Source organism: Phocoena sinus, chromosome 4 (assembly GCF_008692025.1).
Source record: "Phocoena sinus isolate mPhoSin1 chromosome 4, mPhoSin1.pri, whole genome shotgun sequence".
Taxonomy (NCBI): Eukaryota; Metazoa; Chordata; class Mammalia; order Artiodactyla; family Phocoenidae; genus Phocoena; species Phocoena sinus.
In genome coordinates, this window is record NC_045766.1 from 134,337,606 (window position 1) to 134,360,023 (window position 22,418).

The 22,418-nt window shown below is 37.9% G+C and overlaps 1 protein-coding gene across 4 annotated transcripts in view; it reads right to left on the reverse strand.

Moving 5' to 3' along the window:
- The window catches only part of TMEM50B (transmembrane protein 50B), a 44,395-nt gene that overhangs the window by 1,659 nt on the left and 20,318 nt on the right, over nt 1–22,418 (reverse strand). The window contains exons 3-7 of one of the 4 annotated variants that reach the window (XM_032629336.1): nt 21,213–21,325; nt 19,299–19,366; nt 15,239–15,331; nt 12,287–12,344; nt 7,626–9,077 (exon numbers count right to left, since the gene is read on the reverse strand). In XM_032629336.1, the coding sequence (XP_032485227.1) occupies nt 9,032–9,077; nt 12,287–12,344; nt 15,239–15,331; nt 19,299–19,366; nt 21,213–21,325 (378 nt within the window). In that variant the 3' untranslated portion in view covers nt 7,626–9,031. Of the gene's footprint in view, nt 1–7,624; nt 9,078–12,286; nt 12,345–15,238; nt 15,332–19,298; nt 19,367–21,212; nt 21,326–22,418 lie in introns of those variants that run through there. The other 3 variants (XM_032629335.1, XM_032629338.1, XM_032629337.1) reach the window with 3 other exon arrangements.

The window sequence follows — 22,418 nt, forward strand, 5'->3', positions numbered from 1 at the left end:
ACTCCCAAGTCAATACTCATGGCACGCCCTGGTCATTTTCGGATATGCTTTGAGTGGTAATTGAGGTCGCCTGTCCCACAGATTCCCAGCTGAGGTGGAACGAGATGAAGCTCTGCCTTCTTGTTTCAGCTCTCATGCCGTAATGTGTCCTTTCCACAGCCTATTTTGTGCCACCTTTTTCACATTTTTATGTCTTGTTACTGATTTCACTGTGTAAAATGACCCCCAAGACTGGAATGGGCCTTACGGAAAAAATGCATGAGTTAGAAGCTTCCTTAGGGCATATGCTATAGTGCTGCTTTGAGCTCAAGCTTATGAATCAACTATATTAAACAAGGTTTGTTTTTTTCTTTTTACTAGTTATCCAATACACAGTTATATTCAAGTGTCTCCAATTGTTCCAATAATATCCTTTGCAGTTTGGGGGGGTTCTTGTTTTGGGTTTGTTTTTAATATATCTTTATTGGAGTATAATTGCTTCACAATACCGAGCTAGTTTCCGTTGCACAACAAAGCAAATCAGCCATATGCATACACGTGTCCCCATATCCCCTGCCTCTCGAGCCTCCCTCCCACCCTCCCTATCCCACCCCTCTAGGTCATCACAAAGCACAGACCAGATCTCCCTGTGCTATGCTGCTGTTCCCCACAAGCCAACTATTTTACATTCAGTAGTGTGTATGTCAATGCTACTCTCACTTCACCCCAGCCTCGCCCTCCCACCCCATATCATCAAGTCCATTCTCTATGTCTACCTCTTTATTCCTGCCCTGCAACTAGGTTCATCAGTACCATTTTTTTTTAAGATTCCATATATATGCGTTAGCATACGGTTTTTGTTTTTCTCTTTCTGACTTACTTCACTCTGCATGACAGTCTCTAGGTCCATCCACCTCACTACAAATAACTCAATTTTGTTGCTTTTTATGGCTGAGTAATATTCCATTGTATAAATGTGCCACATCTTCTTTATCCATTCATCTGTCGATGGACATTTAGGTTGCTTCCATGTCCTGGCTATTGTAAATAGAGCTGCAATGAACATTGTGGTGCATGTCTCTTTTTGAATTATGGTTTTCTAAGGGTATATGCCAGGTAGTGGGATTGCTGGGTCATATGGTAATTCTATTTTTAGTTTTTTAAGGAACTTCCATTCTGTTCTCCACAGTGGTTGTATCAATTTACATTCCCACCAACAGTGCAAGAGGGTTCCCTTTTCACCACACCCTTTCCAGCATTTACTGTTTCTAGCTTTTTTGATAATGGCCATTCTGACCAGTGTGTGGTGATACCTCATTATAGCTTTGATTTGCATTTCTCTAATAATTAGTGATGTTGAGCATCTTTTCATATGTCTCTTGGCCATCTGTATGTCTTCCTTGGTGAAATATCTACTTAAGTCTTCTGCCCATTTTTTAACTGGATTGTTTGTTTTCTTGATATTGAGCTCCGTGAGCTATTTGTATATTTTGGAGATTAATCCTTTGTCTGTTGTTTTATTTGCAAATATTTTCTCCCATTCTGAGGGTTGTCTTTTTGTCTTGTTTATGGTTTCCTTTGTTGTGCAAAAGCTTTTAAGTTTCATTAAGTCCCATTTGTTTATTTTTGTTTTTATTTCTGTTACTCTAGGAGGTGGGTCAATAAAGATCTTGCTGTGGTTTATGTCAAAGAGTGTTTTTCCTATGTTTTCCTCTAAAAGTTTTATAGTGTCTGGTCTTACATTTAAGTCTAATCCATTTGGAGTTTATTTTTGTGTGTGGTGTTAGGTAGTGTTCTAATTTCATTCTTTTACATGTAGCTGTCCTGTTTTCCCAGCACCACTTATTGAAGAGGCTGTCTTTTCTCCATTGTATGTTCTTGCCTCTTTTGTCATAAATTAGGTGCCCATATGTGCATGGGTTTATCTCTGGGCATTCTATACTATACCATTGATCTATATTTCTGTTTTTGTGCCAGTACCGTATTGTCTCGATTACTGTAGCTTTGTGTTATTCTTTGAAGTCAGGGAGCCTGATTCCTCCAACTCCATTTTTCTTTCTGAAGATTGCTTTGGCTATTCGGGGTCTTTTGTGTTTCCACACAAATTGAAAGATTTTTTGTTCTAATTCTGTGAAGAATGCCATTGGTAGTTTGATAGGGATTGCATTGAATCTGTAGATTGCTTTGGGCAGTATAGTCATTTTCACAATATTGATTCTTCCAATCCAAGTACATTGTATATTTCTCCATCTGTTTATGTCATCTTTGATTTCTTTCATCAGTGTTTTATAGTTTTCTGAGTACAAGTCTTTTGCCTCCTTAGGCAGGTTTATTCCTAGGTATTTTATTCTTTTTGTTCCAGTGGTAAATGGGACTGTTTCCTTAATTTCTCTTTATGATTTTTTTGTTGTTAGTGTATAGGAATGCCAGAGATTTCTGTGCATTGATCTTGTATCCTGCAACCTTACCAAATTCATTGATTAGTTCTAGTAGTTTTCTGGTGGCACCTTTAGGATTTTCTATGTATATTATCATGTCATTGGCAAATAATGAGTTTTACGACTTCTCTTCCAATTTGTATTCCTTTTATTTCTGTTTCTTCTCTGATTGCCATGGCTAGGACTTCCGAAACTATGTTGAATAAGAGTGGTGAGAGTGGACATCCTTGTCTTGTTCCTGGTCTTAGAGGAAAGGCTTTCAGTTTTTCACCATTGAGTATGATGCTTGCTGTGGGTTTGTCGTATATGGCCTTTATTATGTTGAGGTAGGTTCCCTCTATGCCCATTTTCTGGAGAGTTTTTTATCATAAATGGGTGTTGAGTTTTGTCAAAATCTTTTTCTGCATCTACTGTGATGATCATATGGTTTTTATTCCTTAATTTGTTACTGTGGTGTATCACATTGATTGATTTGAGTATACTGAAGAATCCTTGCATCCCGGGGATAAATCCCACTAGATCATGGTGCATGATCCTTTTAACGTGCTGCTGGATTCTGTTTGCTAGTTCAGGATTTTGTTCAGGATTTTTGCATCTATGTTCAGCAGTGGTATTGGTCTATAATTTTCTTTTTTTGTGATATCTTTTTCTGGTTTTGGTATCAGGGTGATGGTGGCTTCGTAGAATGAATTTGGGAGTGTTTCTCCCTCTGCAATTTTTTTGGAAGCGTTTGAGAAGGATTGGTGTTAGCTCTTCTCTAAATGTTTGATAGAATTCACCTATGAAACCATCTGGCCCTGGACTTTTGTTTGTTGGAAGATTTTTGATTATGGTTTCAATTTCATTACTTGTGATAGGCCTGTTTATATTTTCTAATTCTTCCTGGTTCAGTCTTGGAACATTGTACCTTTCCAAGAATTTGTCCATTTCTTTGTGGCTGTCCATTTTATTGTTTGTAGTAGTCTCTTATAATCCATTGTATTTCTGCAATGTCAGTTGTGATTTCTCCTTTTTCATTTCTAATTTTATTGATTTGCATCCTCTCCCTTTTTTTCTTGATGAGTCTGGCTAAGGGTTTATCAATTTTGCTTATCTTCTCAAAGAACCAGCTTTTAGTTTTATTAATCTTTGCTGTTTTCTTCATTTCCATTTCATTTATTTCTGCTCTGATCTTTATGATTTCTTTCCCTCTAATGACTTTGGGTTTTCTTTGTTCTTCTTTCTCTAGTTGTTTTAAGTGTAGAGTTAGATTGTTTATTTGAGATTTTTCTTGTTTCTTGAGGTGAGATTGAATTGCTATAAACTTCCCTCTTAGAACTGCTTTTGCTGCTTCCCATAGGTTTTGGGTCATCGTGTTTTCATTGTCATTTGTTTCTATGTATTTTTTAATTTCTTCTTTGATTTCTTCAGTGATCTCTTGGTTATTTAGTAGTGCACTGTTTAGCCTCCATGTATTGTGTTTTTTACAGTTTTTTTCCTGTAATTGATTTCCAATCTCATAGCATTGTGGTCAGAAAAGATGCTTAATACAATTACAATTTTCTTAAATTTTCTGAGGCTTGATTTGTGACCCAAGATATGATCTGTCCTGGAGAATGTTCCGTGTGCACTTGAGAAGAAAGTGTATTCTGCCACTTTTGGGTGGAATGTTCTACAAATACCAATTAGATCTGGTCTATCGTGTCATTTAAAGCTTGTGTTTCCTTATATATTTTCTGTTTGGATGATCTGTCTATTGGTGTAAGTGGTTTCATGGCTGTTAGCATTTGCCTTATGTATTGAGGTGCTCCTATGTTGGGTGCATAAACATTTATAATTGTTATATCTTCTTCTTGGATTGATCCTTTGATCATTATGTAGTGTCCCTCCTTATCTCTTGTAACAGTCTTTATTTTAAAGTCTATTTTATCTGATAAAAGTATTGCTACTCCAACTTTCTTTTTATTTCCATTTGCATGGAATATCTTTTTCCCTCCCTTCACTTTCAGTCTATATGTGTCCCTAGGTCTGAAGTGGGTCTCTTGTAGACAGCATATATATGAGTCTTGTTTTTGTATCCATTCAGCCAGTCGGTGTCTTTTGGTTGGGGCATTTAATCCACTTACATTCAAAGTTATTATCAATATATATGTTCCTATTACTATTTTCTTAATTGTTTTGGGTTTGTTTTTGGGGTCTTTTTCTTGTGTTTCCTGCTTAGAGAAATTTCTTTAGCATTTGTTGTAAAGTCGTTTGGTGGTGCTGAATTCTCTTAGCTTTTCTTTGAAAAGCTTTTGACTTCTCTGTTGAATCTGAATGAGATCCTTGCTGGGTAGAGTAATCTTGGTTGTAGGTTTTTCTCTTTCATCGCTTTAAGTATAACCTGCCACTCCCTTCTGGCCTGCAGAGTTTCCACTGAAAAATCAGCTGATAACCTTATGAGGATTCCTTTGTGTGTTATTTTTTGTTTTTCCCTTGCTGCTTTTAATATATTTTCTTTGAATTTAATTTTTGTTAGTTTGATTAACATGTGTCTTGGTGTGTTTTTCCTGGGGTTTATCCTGTATGGGACTCTCTGTGCTTCCTGGACTTGGGTATTTCCTTACCCATATTAGGGAAGTTTTCCACTATAATCTCTTCAAATATTTTCTCAGACCCTTTCTTTTTCTCTTCTTCTGGGACTCCTATAATTCGAATGTTGGTGCATTTAGTGTTGTCCCAGAGGTTTCTGAGATTGTCTTCAATTCTTTTCATTCTTTTTTCTTTATTTTTCTCCTCAGCAGTTATTTCCACCATTTAGTCTTCTGGCTCACTTATTCGTTCTGCCTCCGTTATTCTGTTATTGATTCCTTCTAGTGTATTTTTCATTTCAGTTATTGTGTTGTTCATCTCTGTTTGTTTGTTCTTTAGTTCTTCTAGATCTTTGTTAAACATTTCTTTTATTTTCTCAATCCACACTTCCATTCTATTTCCAAGATTCTGGATCATCTTTACTATCATTACTCTGAATTCTTTTTCAGGTAGATTGACTATTTCCTCTTCATTTATTTGGTCTTGTAGGTTTTTACCTTGCTCCTTCATCTGTGACACTTTTGCCATCTCAATTTATTTATTTATTTTTTAAAGATGTTGGGGGCAGGAGTTTATTAATTTTTTTGCTGTGTTGGATCTTCGTTTCTGTGCGAGGGCCTTCTCTAGTTGTGGCAAGCGGGCGCCACTCTTCATCGCGGTGCGCGGGCCTCTCACTATCGCAGGCTCTCTTGTTGAGAAGCACAGGCTCCAGACGCGCAGGCTCAGTAGTTGTGGCTCACGGGCCTAGTTGCTCCACAGCACGTGGGATCTTCCCAGACCAGGGCTCAAACCCATGTCCCCTGCATTAGCAGGCAGATTCTCAACCACTGTGCCACCAGGGAAGCCCTCAATTTTTTTTTTAATGTGTGGGACTGTGTTCCTGTCTTACTGGTTGTTTGGCCTGAGGCTTCCAACACTGGGGATTGTAGGCTATTGGGTAGAGCTGGGTCTTGGTGCTGAGATGAGGAACTCCATGAGACCTCACTCCAATGAATAGTCCCTCGGGTCTGAGGTTCTCTGCTTCTCTGTCCAGTGGTTTGGACTCGGAGCTCCCACTGCAGGAGCTTAGGCCTGACCCTGGGCTCGTGAACCAACATCCTGCAAGCCACCTGGGGCAGCAAAAAAAAATGAAGTAAAAAATAAAATAGACTAGGAAACTAACAGATATTTTAGGAAGAATATAAAAATAAAAATATAGACGAATCAACAACCAGAAGGTATATCAGTACTACAGTAGTAAAAAAGAGGAGGGAAAAGCAAAAAAAAACGGGGTAAAGGCCTTGGCTGCGGAGGGCAGGGCATAAGCAAGGGTGAGGTTTCGGCGGTGTCAGGGCCAATGCTCAGGACCCACAGGGCTGGAAAAGGCCCTGGGGGCTGGGGGTGGGGTGGGGCTTAGGCTCAAGGAACAGAAGGGGCCCAGGCGTGCCCCCCACCCCTGGTCTCAGATGGCGGGAGACCTCACCTGGGAGCCCAGCAAGCTTTCTGGGCCCAAGTGGGCAGGGCAATCGCCCCCTGCTCCTCTCCTGCTCCTCCTGGAGCACCCCTCCCCCCTGCCTCTCCTTAACTCCCCTCGGCCTCCTTCCTATGCCCCCAGGACCAATGTGGCCAGGGGGAGCAGCGGCGGCGGGGGGGGCTTGGATGGCAGGGACCAGCCTGGGAACTCATCAGGCTCCCCGGACCTGAGTGGGTGGGGAAAACACCCTCCGCTCCTCTCCTGGTCCTCCTGGAGGGCCCCTCCCACCTGCCTCTCCTGATCTCCCCAGCCTCCTTCCTATGCTCCCAGGACCAATGTGGCAGGGGAGTGGAGGGGGCCTTGGAGGGCAGGGGACTGGCCTGGGAGCTCAGCGGGCTCCCAGGGCCTGAGTGGGTGGGGCAAATGCCCTCCACTCCTCCCAGAGGGTCCCTCATGCCTACCTCTCCTGAACTCCCCAGCCTCAGGGGCGTGGATCCCATCTGGCCTCCACTTTTCCTCCCCCTTCTGCCCCTCCATGTCCCTATCGGTTCACTTGGGGGTTCCTCCCATCTCCTTGGGCATCAGGGTCCCCCATCAGCAGCTGGCAGGCACCCTAGTTGTGGGGAGACACTAATTCGGCATCTTCCCACACTGCCATCTTGACTCTGCCCCAGGAGACCTTTATATTAAGGGAATCACATGTATCTTTAAATGATTACAAAGGACCCTATTCTAACTCACAATGTCTGATAGGAGTGGATACTAACATTATCTTTTTTTTTTTTTAATGAGGAAACAAACAGGAAATTAAGTGATTTGCTCACAATTAAAACAAATTCGTGACAGAGTCAAAAACAGAAAAAACTGCCACTAGGCCTTCTGGACGGCCTTCATTAGCCTTCACATTAGCATTTCACAAATTTGAGTATAATATAGTTCTCCTGGAAATTTCCTGCTGGTCCAGTGGTTAGGACTCCGTGCTTTCACTGCCGAGGGCCCAGGTTCGATCCCTGGTCAGGGAGCTAGGATCCCGCAAGCCGCATGGCATGCTCCACCGCCCCCCCCAAAAAAATATATATATATATTTCTCTTTATTTTATAAAAGGAAACTGCCTCTTTGACCAGGTCCACTTGAGTAACTGCAAAATGAACAGCCAACCCAGTTTTATAGTTCATTTTCTCCAACAGATTTAACAATACTAGAATGTGTGAGAAGTAATATTTATTGCAAGAGGTTAGAAGGGAGTGGAAACGAGTAATCAGTCTTAAAATTTGTTGGAAGCAAGATACAGTTTTTCTGAGGAAAAAACAACAAAGAAAGAATTAAACAAGATGGTATCCAGACAAAGGCACAGCATTCCACAACTGCTTCCTACTCTGTGCACAGTAAATCCTCAGAGAGGAGAGACATTAAGCAAAATAAGGCTTATATTAGAAGCTGCATATAATACCACTGATATCATTCTGTCTTACAACAAAAGGCTCTAGAAAAATCCCTCTGGAGGAAAAAAGTGCAACACACAAAAAAAACCTGTATAACAAAGGAAAGCAAAAGTAGAAATAAAGACCCAACTATCCCTCTGAAATCTCTCACGGGAATACACTCAGTGCAAATACAGTATTTCAAACCCAGCAAAAGAAGTTTTTGACTGGAGTAAGAACTTTCAGGTTAAAGACGTATTCTGCAAGAAGAGTTCACCTAAAGCTTGAGAGCTAGAGCAAAAAGACACTTGCAGTCAGTAACTGAGTGGATGAAACGCCTAATTTTTCACTAGGTCATAATAATCCCCTTTGGGAAGAAGTTCTTTATCTTGAAACTAATTATTCCACTTTTTGTTATATGGTTCATGCTTTTAAGCTGCAGTTGTCTCAACTTGCTTGATATAGAATTTTGTAATGTCAGATAATAGTAGGCTGTCAAAAGAGAACCACTTAAGCTGCTTTTGTAAGAAGCACGTTGCTGAGCTGCCTTACAGTCTTTTTACATCAACAATATAAAACTGAGCTTATCTGATCATGTATTAACCCTTCTCAAATAAAGTCATATGAGAGGAATTGTTTTTAAAAGAGGCTTTCAAACTAGTCCTTCAGGCATTTTTAAAAATCTTCATATAAAAGTCCACTTTATACATAAGAACAAACATTTTTCCTTTAAAAAGAAATCTCATTTTTAAGCCAAAATAAATTACAACTTGCTGAAATACCTTTTTTAATGGCTCAGCGCTTATTTCAGGTATATGGAGCTGTATTTTTTGCACATTTTGAAAATTAGAGATACTGAGACAAAGTAGTTAACTTTACAATTAGATGATGATACAACCCTGGCTCAGGGAACAGATTAAGCTTTAAGTCTTCAAGAATAAAAAAACGGACACAGGTCATCTCATCTATATAGTCTTATACTATGTACATATTAACAATCTATTCAATGAAAAAAAGAAGGACAGAAATTTCATAAAACTATTTCAAAACTCAGAGCATTAAAGTGTAAAGAAACAAAACATTTAATGTACAATCTATTCCATTTGGCAATGTGTAAATTATACTGAGAGATAAAAACTTATCTACAAATAGAATATAACAAAAGGAAAATGTGATTTGAGAAGTGATCTCAGGTCCATAGCTCTTCAGTTCTTCCAAATTTATAAATCAGAGTGCTAGAAAGATATTAAAATAAATCATGAGGTAAGATCACATAGAAACGCAAAAGAGAATTTATTTTCTAAATATGCTTTGATGGGTACCTCACTGATCCCTTTGTATCAATTTCTAAAATTAAAGATTGTGGTGGTGTTGGTCTGAATTTGCTTGTTTTATAAAGCAGTTTGTTGACCTTGATGGTTGAGCTTAATTGAATATCTTTTCTTAAAGCCTGAAGTTACTAGATAGGTCACTTGTAAGGAAAGGGGGCATTTCTCACAGTAGCCGGCATGAGGGCCACTCACATCTCTACGATCCTACAATGTCTGAGCTACAAACACTGAAGCATTCTAACAGGCAATGTTGAAATTCTTCGTTCATTTAACAAATAATTACTGTACAGAGTACTGGCTGGGCACCAGGCACCTAGTTAAGCACTGGGAATGTGACTGTGAGTCAAAACAAGACAAATGTGCTCACTAATGGGAGACAATCAAATTCCAACTCAATGACACACATGGTACCAAGAGAGGGAAATATAAGGATCTGATCTAGTTAGAGGTCAAGAAGGTTTTCCTGAGGAAGTAGTGACTGAACTGAGATCTAAAAGAAGAGTGGGAATTATCTCGGCAAGGTATAACGGAAGGAGTGGGGCAGAGAGATGGGATACTCTGGCAACGTGAGTTTGAGTTGTGGGTATGCTGGAGGTGGTAGATTTGAAATGTCAGCCACCCAAGAGGGGATAAGTGAGAATCTGGATATGTGGTTTATACGTGGAGATAGACACCTGTGACTCACTGGCATATAGGCAATAACTGAAGTCCCAAGCAAAAAGGACCTCACCTAGAGAAGGAACGAGTTGAGAAGAGGCTTAGAACAGAACCTTAAGAAACTTCAAAAGTTAGCGGCCAGAGGGTGGAGGATCAGCCTGCAAAGGAAACAGAGGAAGAGTGGTCGGAGAAGTAGGAGTGCACTCTGGTGCTTAGAAAAGGCCTGGCACACAGGAAGCACACAGCTGGCTGGATAACTTGCCACCCTCTGGGCATAGCGCATCACTGATGCAGTGGTCACTGCCCACGTGAGCACAGGCCTTTACACATATAAGGTTTCTGTTCATCCAACTGTCATTTATATAGACTCCTCTACCACTATAAATGGCTGAATCTGAATTTAAATTTGATCTCTCAACAGTGCCTAAGGTGTCTTCATGAAAATTCACTGTATTCCCAGAAGGCTGTCAGTCACATGCCAAGAAATACAATCACAAGACAGCAGAAACTGTCGAACATCTTTCAAAACCAAGAGTGTCCAAGGCCACAGTGCAATAAGAGGGAACCCAGGCAGGGCACAGTGGTCTCCCGGAATTGAGGAAACAGAGTTGAGAGTTCAGGGAGGCCAAGCGGCTGGAGTGTGCAAGGCGGGATACAGAGAACTAGAGAAGGGGAGCCCAGGAGATCGGTAGGGGGTTCCCCTTGAGGCTTCTGCCAAGTGCTGACAGCAGATGCATGTGAGGAAACTACCCAAGAAAAGGGCAGGCATCACTGGAAAGAACAATTCCCAAAGCTCCCACAGGGCTGGGAAGACTTCAGAATCTCATAGCAGAGTGGAAAACCTCAGACTACATGGAGAATCAGGAAGAATACTCAAAAGTGTACTGCCTTAGTAAGGGGGACATATTAATCCCAGACTAAAGCTGCTTTGGTCCTGCCTAACGAAGCTTAAAAGCAAGACTTGAAAGGACTGAACTGTTTCCAAGTGACTGAGCTGCATCTAGAACAAAGCTCAAAAGCATTTAAAGGAATACCACAAAGTCCAGCCCCCAATGAGCTTCATGCAAAGAAGCAAACAGGGGAAAAGAGATCCAGAATGAAAAAAATAAGTAGAAATAATCAATAGGAACAGACTAAGAATTGACACAATTAGACAAGGCCACTGAAATAGTTATAAACATACTTCATACGTTCAAGAAGGCAGAGGAAAGCATAAGTATGTTAGGGAGAGACGTGGAAATTGTTTTTAAAAAAATCAAGCTAATAGAGATGAAAAATACAATGTCTAAGATGAAAAACATACTGGATGGGAGTCATAGCAGATTAGACATGACAGAGGTAGAGATTAGTGAACTTAAAGATATAACAATCTTTAACTATCCCAAATGAAATACAGAGAGAAAACAAGAAAAGAGAATACTTGATGGAGCGATGGGTAAGAGTAGGGGTGGAGAGGTAGGGCAAAAAAAAACATGAAAAGAACTAAGCACCAGTGAGCTGTGGGATGACTTCCCACAGCCTAATATACATGTAATTGGAAGCCAGAAGGGCAGGGTGGATAGAAAAAAATATCTGAAGAAATAATGTCTGAAAAGATTCCCAGTTTGATGAAAACTATAAATCCACAGATCCAAGCAACTCAATGAACCCCAAACAGAAGAAATATGAAGAAAACTACACCACAGCACATCATAATCAAATTGCTTAAAATCAATGACAAAAACAAATTTCTCCAAGGCTTAGATCTTAATACTTTTGTGAGAGGGGTATGGGGTAAGGGATATAATTTTATAAATGACGCCTAAAATACCTATCTTTACACTAAAAGACATTTCATTCTGGAAAGCAAAGGCTACAGGGCCTCATTTTGGAAGCTTTTTAGAAGATTGCCCCTAAAAAATACTTTTGATATTCTTTTATTTTTATACTTACTTTAAGTTATCTTAAAAACTTAATACAAAATCCAATTCACCAACCAGGTTTTGTATACGACATGCATAGTATGTATTAATTCTAATTTCTTTATTTCTTATTTTATTAAAGGTACATGATATGGTTTCTTAACAAAACACAGGCTATGGAAGCAGCAGTCTGGGTTCAAATCCCCGTTCTGCGTTTGCTAGCTAAGCGGCCTTAAGTAAGCTCTGAGTCTTATTTCCTCATGTATAAAATGGGAGCACCACCTGTTTTACATACTTAAGATAATTAAGTGGGAATTTAAAAGGTAACATATATAAAGCATCTAGCTGAGGTCTTGGCACATAGCAGGGCCCCTAATTAAATGGCTTGTGTACGCTTTTATGCAATAGTAGAATTTTCACCTTTTAAAAGAATTTCTATACATTGTAACTAATCCAAGAGATTTATACATGTTCCAGTGCCTATGCTGCTCTTATAATAAAGATGATATTTCTATAAATGTTATAGGTGTATAGTTAAAAAATTAGGCAACTTACCTAAAAAATATAAGTGCATTTTGAAAAAACACAGCTAGTCCTGGATAAACATCAGTATCTGCACACACAAAGTAAAACAGATCAGATAATTACAAAAGGCAAATGGCAGTAACTAAGTATTCATGCCATTCATAATGACATGCTCTGTATATTATAAAACACTACTATTATTCATTAACTTTAAGAAATCCACAATGAAATTGAAGTAAGAAAATGACAAGCTCATTCTCCCAAAACAAAGGATTACTCTCACTCTGGATAAAAGACAATGAAATTATTAGGTTTTCTTTTTGTCTAAAGTAGTTGCTATGGTTCTAGCTGCATCGGAACTGTCGAGGAAGCAGCAGCTCACCCCTTCACTTCCTATGGCCAATACAGAAACACACAATGTTAGAAAGATACAAATTAAATTTTTGATGATGTAACAGTCTGTTCATTTTATTTTCTTTCATGAATTCAGGAGTTTTATTGCACAAATCTGACGTATATGAAAAGAATCATTATAATTCATCATCACATTCTCCTGGAGAAAACAGTCACTATCTTCATAGGAAGGAAAAAGAAAAATTTGGAAATTACTCAAATTTTTGTGGATATTTAACTTATAAAACTATCAATGTTGACTAAAAATAGTAGTTGGGATGAAGAAATATTCAATTTGTAGCCTTTGATATCATAGCAAACAATATAGCTGCATGGTTAAAAGCCCCAAGTTTGAGCCATACCCCTGGATTTGAATCCTAACTCTACCACTGACTAAATGTATGACCATGGGCAAATTATTTAACCTCATTATGCCTTACTTTCCTCATCTCTAAAATGGGCATTGTAACAGCACCTGCCCCACAGAGTGTGAGATGTGGACTATGCATAGTGCTCAGAACAGTTCCTGGCTCATAAAGTACTATATAAATGTTAGCTGCTATGATTATTAACAGTTCCAGAAAAATCTGTACAGTAAAAGATTTGAAACATGTGTTAGAAATGCTCTCTGAAGTCAGTTTACAAACTAAAAAGTATATGTAACGAGCAACGCTGTAGAAATATGAAGATGAGATCCATAATTGAGAAATTTCTCAGTATGTACTAGTTCTTTAAAGATTAAGATATGACCACTGAGGGAATTCCCTGGGTCCAGTGGTTAGGACTCTGCACTCTCACTACCAAGGGCATGGGTTCCAACTCTGGTCGGGGAACCAAGATCCCCCAAGCTGCGTGGCACAGCCCCCAGAAAAAAGAAAGAAAGTACTTTCCCTCAAATAAGCTTCATGCTAGAACTGTGTGCTCCAGGGTATTTTTAATTAACTAAAATAACACATTTTAGAGTAGTATTAATTAAACATTAGGCAACCACTGTCCTCTTGTACTGACTTATTTTGTGCAAAATGAAAGACAAAGGTATTCCCAAATCTTATACTGATCAATCTATGATACTTAAGGGATCTTATCAAGATATTAAAAGGTCAGCTGTGGGTCAGGACAAGATGTGACAGTTAAGCAGAGTGACGAAGAGATTCCAAAGATAGAGACATCAGAAGATGAATAAACTGTTATCTGAAACTTATTCCTGTCTTTGGAGTGAAGGGAGAGAGCCAGTGAAAGAGGTTCTTCTGATGCTTCCAGAAGCACATGCTAAGACTGGGTCCTGCTTTTCAAAACCTCTCGCCATCCCCGTGATGAAAAGCTATGGTGACTGGAACAGTCACAAAACTCAGAATGGTATACTAAGAGCTCACTCCACTGAATCACCAGTTTCAACAGGAAGGCTACACACGTCTTCAGTCTTGCACTTAAAAAACTCCCCTTGTGAACTGGCAGTGCTTCTCAGCACCTCTGCCCCCTAAAGAAAAAAACCTCCCCTTGTACCTATGAATGAAAAATTAGAGGCTGGGGTTTGAGAGAAGATGTATCAGTGGACAGAAAGATACTGGGGTCCACAATGCCTTGCCTTGAAATCCTTGGGGCAAGGTATGGTTTGGAACTCAGGATTTTTCAGATTTAAAAATGGTAACACAGGGGGAAGTCCCTGGTGGCTCAGTGGTTAAGAATCCACCTGCCAATGCAGGGAACACGGGTTTGAGCCCTGGTCCGAGAAGATCCCACATGCCGCGGAGCAACTAAGCCCATGCGCCACAACTACTGAGCCTGAGCTCTAGAGCCCGTGAGCCACAACTACTGAGCCCATGTGCCACAATTACTGAAGCCCACGCACCTAGAGCCCGTGCTCTGCAACGAGAAGCCACAGCAATGAGAAGCCTGCGCACCGCAATGAAGAGTAGCCCCCGCACCCCACAACTAGAGGAAGCCCACGTGCAGCAACAAAGACCCAACGCAGCCAAAAGTAAATAACTTAATACATTTATTTAAAAAACGAAAAACGGTAACACAGGGCATAATATTACATAGCACCCCCAACTATGTTTGGACCAGCATCCCACAATCAAATACAACCACATTCCTCTAATAAAACATTTGAATACTTATTAAATGAAATAAAGACTATAATGAGCCCTGGATCATTAGGTCAGGTTTTGCTGCCAAACTGGTTATGAAAAACCTGATCTTCAGCACTTTTGTGGATTTTAGAATTGTGTATAAGGGGCTGTAGCCCTGTACAGATTTCTCACTTTTACCACTACAATGCTCAGTAAAAGGCCTCTCATATAGAGCCTGGCTATCTGGGGTAAGGAAGGAAATCAGAACCTCTAGAGAGAGCTGAGAGTTACCTGGTCTTGTCAGTGGCTTGGATTTCCTAACGAGGCTATCCCACTGCACTAAATGACCCCACTGAGAAGTTTTATTAAATAATTTATATCTTCAAACAGAGTCTTATCTTCAAGCTAACTGAATTATTAAACTAAATTTTACTCCATGGGGAGTTAACAGACTAAGCCAAATATAAAGGACCTATCTGAATCTTTCCTATGAAATAAAAGAGGAATAAATACTTACTTTGGGTAACATATGCACCAAAAAGAATCCACATAGAAGCAATAAGTGACCCAAACATCAACATGAAACCAATGAAGAGCCAAACTCGAGCACCTGTGTGAAAAATAGGTTTTATGAGTTTGCTCATTTCTACAGCTCTATGCCTTAGGAATACATAACACTAGAACACTGCTCATCTAATATATGCTATGCCTATCAAAGACAGTCATGTATTTATATACACCTGCTAAAACATTTAACTGAATGAAGATTGAAAAGAAGAAACTAAAACTAAAAGGTGTTAAGCGATACTTGGAAAGGGAAAAAGGGTAAGTTACCATTCTACTGGCTAGAGAAACTAACAGCCGAGTTAACTAAAGTAGGAAAGCTTCAGAAGTAATTATTCGACTAAACTGATTAATTAAACCCTAACCGAGGGCTTCCCTGGTGGCGCAGTGGTTGAGAGTCCACCTGCCGATGCAGGGGACACGGGTTCATGCCCCGCTCCAGGAGGATCCCACTATGCCACGGAGTGGCTGGGACCGTAAGCCGTGGCCGCTGAGCCTGCGTGTCCAGAGCCTGTGCTCCGCAACGGGAGAGGCCACAACAGTGAGACGCCCGCATACCAAAAAAAAAAAAAAAAACAAAAAAAAAAAAACACCCTAACTGAAAAATATATTATCAAAGTAATTGTTCTATTAGAAGTAGCAAATGTATTTCAGATAGCCATTACCACACAGGAATGAGAGAATGCAAATGAATAAGGACCATATGACCCCTTTTCATCAACATTAATATCATGGTACTACTCAACATGGTACTAACAGCAACCATATATTCAATCTCTCTTATTCAGCCAAACTGTACCACATACCCTTGAAAAGTTCAAGGACAGAAGTATCTCTTCAACCCCCTACTGTATAGAATTTTAGAAGTTATACAACAGAATCTCAATAAAGTGATCATCTGGACACCTGAGTAGATTCAATACATTTTTAGGAAAGCAAGTTAGCATTTGTGCCAGACCCTGATCACAGATATTGACAGCCTGTCACCCTATGGAAGGGGAATATAGCTCCCCTGAAGTGAAAATAAAATCCAAGCCAATTTCCATAATAGAAAGCTAAATTTGCCTCAATTTCAGATATTCTGTTACTAACTGAACAGAAATTCATATATTTTAGACACCAGATATACAGGAAGCTCAAAGCTCAGAATGAGAACAGCTATATTTGAGAGAAATGGGTCCCTAGGTTATCTAAGTTTTATTATAATACTAAGCAGATCTCCAGAAATATACAACAATGTTTACTTCCTTGGAGGAAAACATCCTCCAAATTCAATCACAGCTTTTACCTAAAGTGAATGAAAGGAAGTATCAAAAATCCTTGTAATTATTTTCCTTCATGCCCTTTATATATGACCACACAAAAATTTTTTAACAAAACTGAACAAGAAAAAACTTCCCTCGAAAAATAAGTACACTTTTGTTTAGGGAAAAATAAAAAACTGTAACGTTTTCCCTTTTTTGCTTTGACTACCAGGAAGCTCAGAGTCAAGGTTGATAATTAAGAGTATCCATTTTGTCCTAGAGTCTGAGTATCAATACATGATCTTCTTTCTACCTAGTTCCTGTTCCTTCTTATTTAACAGTTCCATTTGTAGTATATTTATTACGTTAATAACACTTTCCTGCAAATTCCTCTGGGAATTAAATGGGAATAAATTACACACAAACCATTTAAGTAGTATGAAAGCTTAGTGTGGCAAGAGCTGAGCATGCCTACAAGATAGTTTGCCCTGAATTTTTGAAGCACTAGACAGAACTTGCACTAAAGGTACCACGTATAAATGTAAACTGACGTAAACTGACTGTGAACTTTAACTGGGTAAGAAATAATCATGGAATAAAATGTTATAGTCACTACTGAGAGTAAAAAGTATGGGCTTTGGAACCAGACAGACCCAAGGCACATACAAGTTCTACCTTTAAGCTAAAAAGTTTTGGGTAAGTTACAATGAAATTTTCTACGGAAAATAGATAATAGTAACATAATCCACAGCAATGCTTGTGGAATATTTTTGAAAGAAAAATGATCAAATACGTTAATGTGTGCTCTATGCACAACATCACTTGCTAATACATGCTTTTTTATTCTTTATTCTCACTCATTCCTGACATTACCTGCTGAAGCTGGGGCACAAGGCATGCATGTGTGTGTAGACATGCATGCACAGACACACACAATGCACTTTTAACTTAGGTTCATCTGTCATTTATCACTATTCCCATCCTCTCCAATTCTTCAAGGATCACAATGGAAGTGAAATTATAAAATGCGCATCAGCATTTAAAGCGTCAGGTACAAAAGAAAGCTAATTTGTCCCCCTGTAACTGGCTTATTTCACTTAGCATAATGTCTTACAGGTTCACCTCTGTTGTCACATATGGCAGGATTTCCTTCTTTTTTAAGGCCCATTCCCCTTATGCGAGGTATCTACGAGAGTCAAATTCATAGAAACAGAGGGTACAGTAGTGGTTGCCAGGAGCTAGGAGAGGGGGAAGTGGGAGTTGCTGTTCAACGAGTATAAAGTTTCAGCTACACAAGATGAATAAGCTCTAGAGAGCTGCTGTACGACACTGTGCCTATAGTTAGCAATATGGTATTGTGCATTTAAAATTGTGTTGAGAGGAGATCTCATGTTTAGTGTTCTTACAAAAAAAAGAATTTTTTTTTAAAGCTAAGCTCATCAGCTCCTTGATTTGGTTTAATGTCTTATGATACTTTATGATTCCATTTATATGAGATTCTAGAAAAGGCAAAACTACAGTGATAGAAAGCAGATGAGTGGTGGCCAGGAGGTGGGGGAAAGGGGATTAACTACAAAGAGATACGAGGGAACTTTCCGGAGTAATGGAAATATTCTATATCATGATTGTAGTGGCAGTTACACAACTGTATACATTTGTCAAAACTCATCGACCTGTACGCTTTAAATTGAATTTTATTTTATATTTTATATAAGTTATCCTCAAATACACTGACAAATATATATATATATGATACTGTAGACAAAGAGACTAAATGATTCTTGACTGGATACAAACATAGCATGGTGGCCAAGAGCATGGGCTCTGGAACCAGATTGTCAGTGTTCAAATCCTGGTCCCACCACTTATTTGCTTTATGACTTTGGACAAGTTACTTAAGATCTCTGTGCCTTAGTTCCTTAATCTAAAACTGAGGACAAGAGTGGTTACCTTATAGGACTATTGTGACAATTAATTGAGTTAATATGTGTAGAGCATTCAGGACAGTCTTTGGTACACACTAAGTATTCTACAAGTACTTGCTATTATTCTTAACCATCCTTCAAACTTCCTCCCCCACCTACTCCAAATTCCTGCTATAACCACAAGTCACCCCTCCTAGTCCTTAAAGGCTGGAAATAGAATGTCTAGTCCTGAGCTTTTTATATACAGCATGGAAATTCCACTGAAAACAAACCCCTGGATTCTAATAGAATGTGTTATAATCTGAGCAAAAGGAAAATACTGTTGGATGACAAACCAAAAAAAATTCAAACAAAAAAATATGTATATGTAAACAAACAGCATGCTTCTTCGAAATACTTCTGTTGTAGCCTATGGGTGGTTACTCAGGTGATCAGAACTGAATGTGAAAACACTGTAGTCCTAGGTTTGATCTCTTAATGTGTCCATACTTTGCTGTTCAGTAATCACGGTCAGCCATCTTGTAAGTAACACTATTGGCCAACATTTGGGATAAGAATAAATCCATCATTAACACAGGAACAGTCAAGATCCATTGATTTTGCATGGTTACATTTTATCTATATACTATGGGCAATATAACATGACAAAAACCAGTAACCTCTGGCAGTAACTTTAACTTTCTTAAAGTTTTAAATAACACAGAAACTTTTTTTAAAAGTAAATTTTTAAAAATCCTACATAATCATCAATCATCCCTAAATAAAGACTCACTAGAGGCTTTGTTTTTTCTGCTGATAAATCCCTCTTTTGCCAGCATACATTAACAACTCAAAGTGCCCTTACCTGTTCTTCCTAAACAGCCGCTTTCATAGCTGTCACCTCTCACCTGAGCATTGGACACGGCATTTATCCTAGAACAATACAAAATCATCTAATAAGCTTTCATGCTGCTAAAATATTCAGAGATATTTATATATCATTTAGAAGGGAAGCATTTCTTATCTAAAGCCAGTATCTGAATAACTGAACATTATCTTTTAATTTAAATACCCTAGTGGATAGAAATACTATGCTAGTCTTATTTTCCTAAAGTACACCCAGAAAACATACTTAATTTTTTTTAAATATCAATGTTTTCTATATATTGGTAATAAATATGTTGAAAACAAAATTAAGAAAACATTTCCATTTATAATAACATCAAACAAAAACATACTTAATTTTAAGGGATTACTATCACTTGTCTCCAAAGATTATGAAAGAGACCAATTTTCTGAGTTCTTTGTCTATTTTATTTTATATTTATACATGAATGACCCACCATGAGTTACCCCATTTTAAGGTTCTCATTATAACCAAGAGTTCAAAAGTTTCTCTTTGTGTTAAAAGTCAAGTGATTTTCTCTCATCCATTTCTCAAATTCAGAGAACATTTGGTATAATAAATAGGCCTACTTTATTCAGCTTCTCTTTCCATTCTTGTTAGAGCGGGTATATTTGTAGCTGGAATTGTCTTTTCTAAGCATCCTGAATGAATATAACTAGTTCCATCTTCTACAATTTACCTTTTTGAAGCTCCTGACAGTATAAGAAAATTACGTAATCTTAATGTTTAACATATTTTTTTAAATTATTAAAAGACATCCATGAAAAGCTTCCAAACTCTTTTATGAAGTGAGATAATGGCTAAACCTAAATATGATTTAATAAAAAAGGAAAGTCATAGATCAATCTCATTTAAGGCCAGTCCTGCCCTCCCTCCAATACTGGCAAATACAGTTAAGTGACACACTTAAAAAAAATAATACTCCATGGTAAAAGTTGAATGTATTAGATACTCAGTGCTCCGTGGTGACCTAAATGAGAAGGAAATCTGGAAAAGAGAGGATATATGTATACGTATAGCTGATTCACTTTGCTGTACAATATAAACTAACACAATATTGTAAAGCAACTATACTCCAATAAAAATAATAAGTTTTAAAAAGGATTAAAAGAAGTTGAATGTATTAGAGTATTCAAGGATGACTTCCTACTAAAAAATCTAGAAATATAACATACTTCATTAAACCTAAGATGCCAATGATTTTTAAGATGCACCATTATTTTTTTATACTGCCAAGAAGGAAAACATATTATGAATTATAAGATACCAATGACTACAAGAAGCACACTGATATTCAAAGATACTAAAATACAAAAAAAACTTAAGATCTATAAAACATAGTAATTTGTCAGTTTAACAAATATAAGAACAAAAATCACATGACAATCTTTATAAAGTATAATAAAATTATCTGACTAAATTCAACACTTTTTTAAAAAAAATTTTTATTGGAGTATAGTTGATTTACAATGTTGTGTTAGTTTCAGGTGTACAGCAAAATGAATCTGTTATACATATACATATATCCACTCTTTTTTTTTTTAGATTCTTTTCCCATATAGGCCATTACAGAGTACTGAGTAGAGTTCCCTACGCTATACAGCAAGTTCTTATTAGTTATCTACTTTATATATAGTAGTGTGTATATGTCAGTCTCAATCTCCCAATTAATCTCTCCCCCCCAAATTCAACACTCATTCTTGATTTTAAAAATCTTAATAAAATGGCAATATAGATATACACACATATATTTATCATGTTAAAGAAGAATCAATCAATGAAATTAAAAAGTTATTCCAGATAGCATTAAACTTTGAGGAAAAAATGTTTTTAGAAAAATAATCTTGAATTGAGAATTACCTTCATACTTACATGAAGAAAGCCAATGTGGAAAATACACCACATGTGTGAAAGGCATGGTTCAGCTGTTCTGGCTTAGGATATACCACGGCTGCATCAATCATTATCCACCAACCTGTAAAAAACTTGAGAAAGAACCCATGTCATTAAAATAACACTAATACTTTGGCTTAGCATGATACTGTTCCTTAACATTCCATGTTTTCTATGGACCATATAATTGAAACATAAAATATGTCTACTTTGAGTTTCAGATGTTGAAATATAAAAAACAAGAATCCCTTGTTTACTTATTCTTTATAGCATATGAGGTGAATCTAATCAAATCCGTGTAAGATTCAAGTTCTGCTCTTAATGCAAGATGAAAAATTTATTACCTAGGAATGAATTACCTGCTTCTTTTATCCACTATAAAATTATATACAACCAAAGCTCTCTTAACTAACCTCCAACTAACCAGCTCCCTGATTACCTGATGTGTTTCACTCTCTCGTTCATATTAAAAAGAATGTGGAACATTCTTTTTTAATATGCCCAAGCACTTTTGCTTCCACAAATGAGCTGCCATGTCTCCAAAATATATCTACGCTTGCTATAATTTTAATTATGTAATTTGATTAAATACTGCAAAACTGACTAAACATGAGTTTGCAAAATGTAATGTTTCTATGTAAACTAAGCTGAATAGAACTAAAGTAGACAAGTTACTAAGGAATTTCATAGACAAATTAAGTGCAGGCGAGGTGACCACAGAGAGCAAGAAAAACTTGGAAACACCTAAAAGAATTCTGCACGCATACTGCTTCACAATTCTAAGATGTTATGGAAAAACCTGAACAAACTTTTTGGCCACCCCAATATCTTTAGCTCCTGCTCCACTTTATTTCTTTATTTATCTTTTCTATTGAACTTCAGGTATAGAACTATATACTGGAAAAGATTAATTTAAATTAAGTGGAACATATACTGAAATTTGCTTCAAAAAGTGCAGTGGGGGCAGGGAGTGCTTGGTGGAATGCTAAAGCAAGATTGGTCATGATCTGACTTTTTTTTGAAGTTCAATGATAAGTACAGGGGGTTAGAGAGGACTCTATACCATTCTCTCTATTTTTGTGTATACTATTGATATTTTCAATAATAAAAAGTTTTTAAAAAAATATTGGAAAGAAAATTAAGCAGTAGTTTCCTCCACAAATTTCTTCCTCTCGCTTCCTGCCT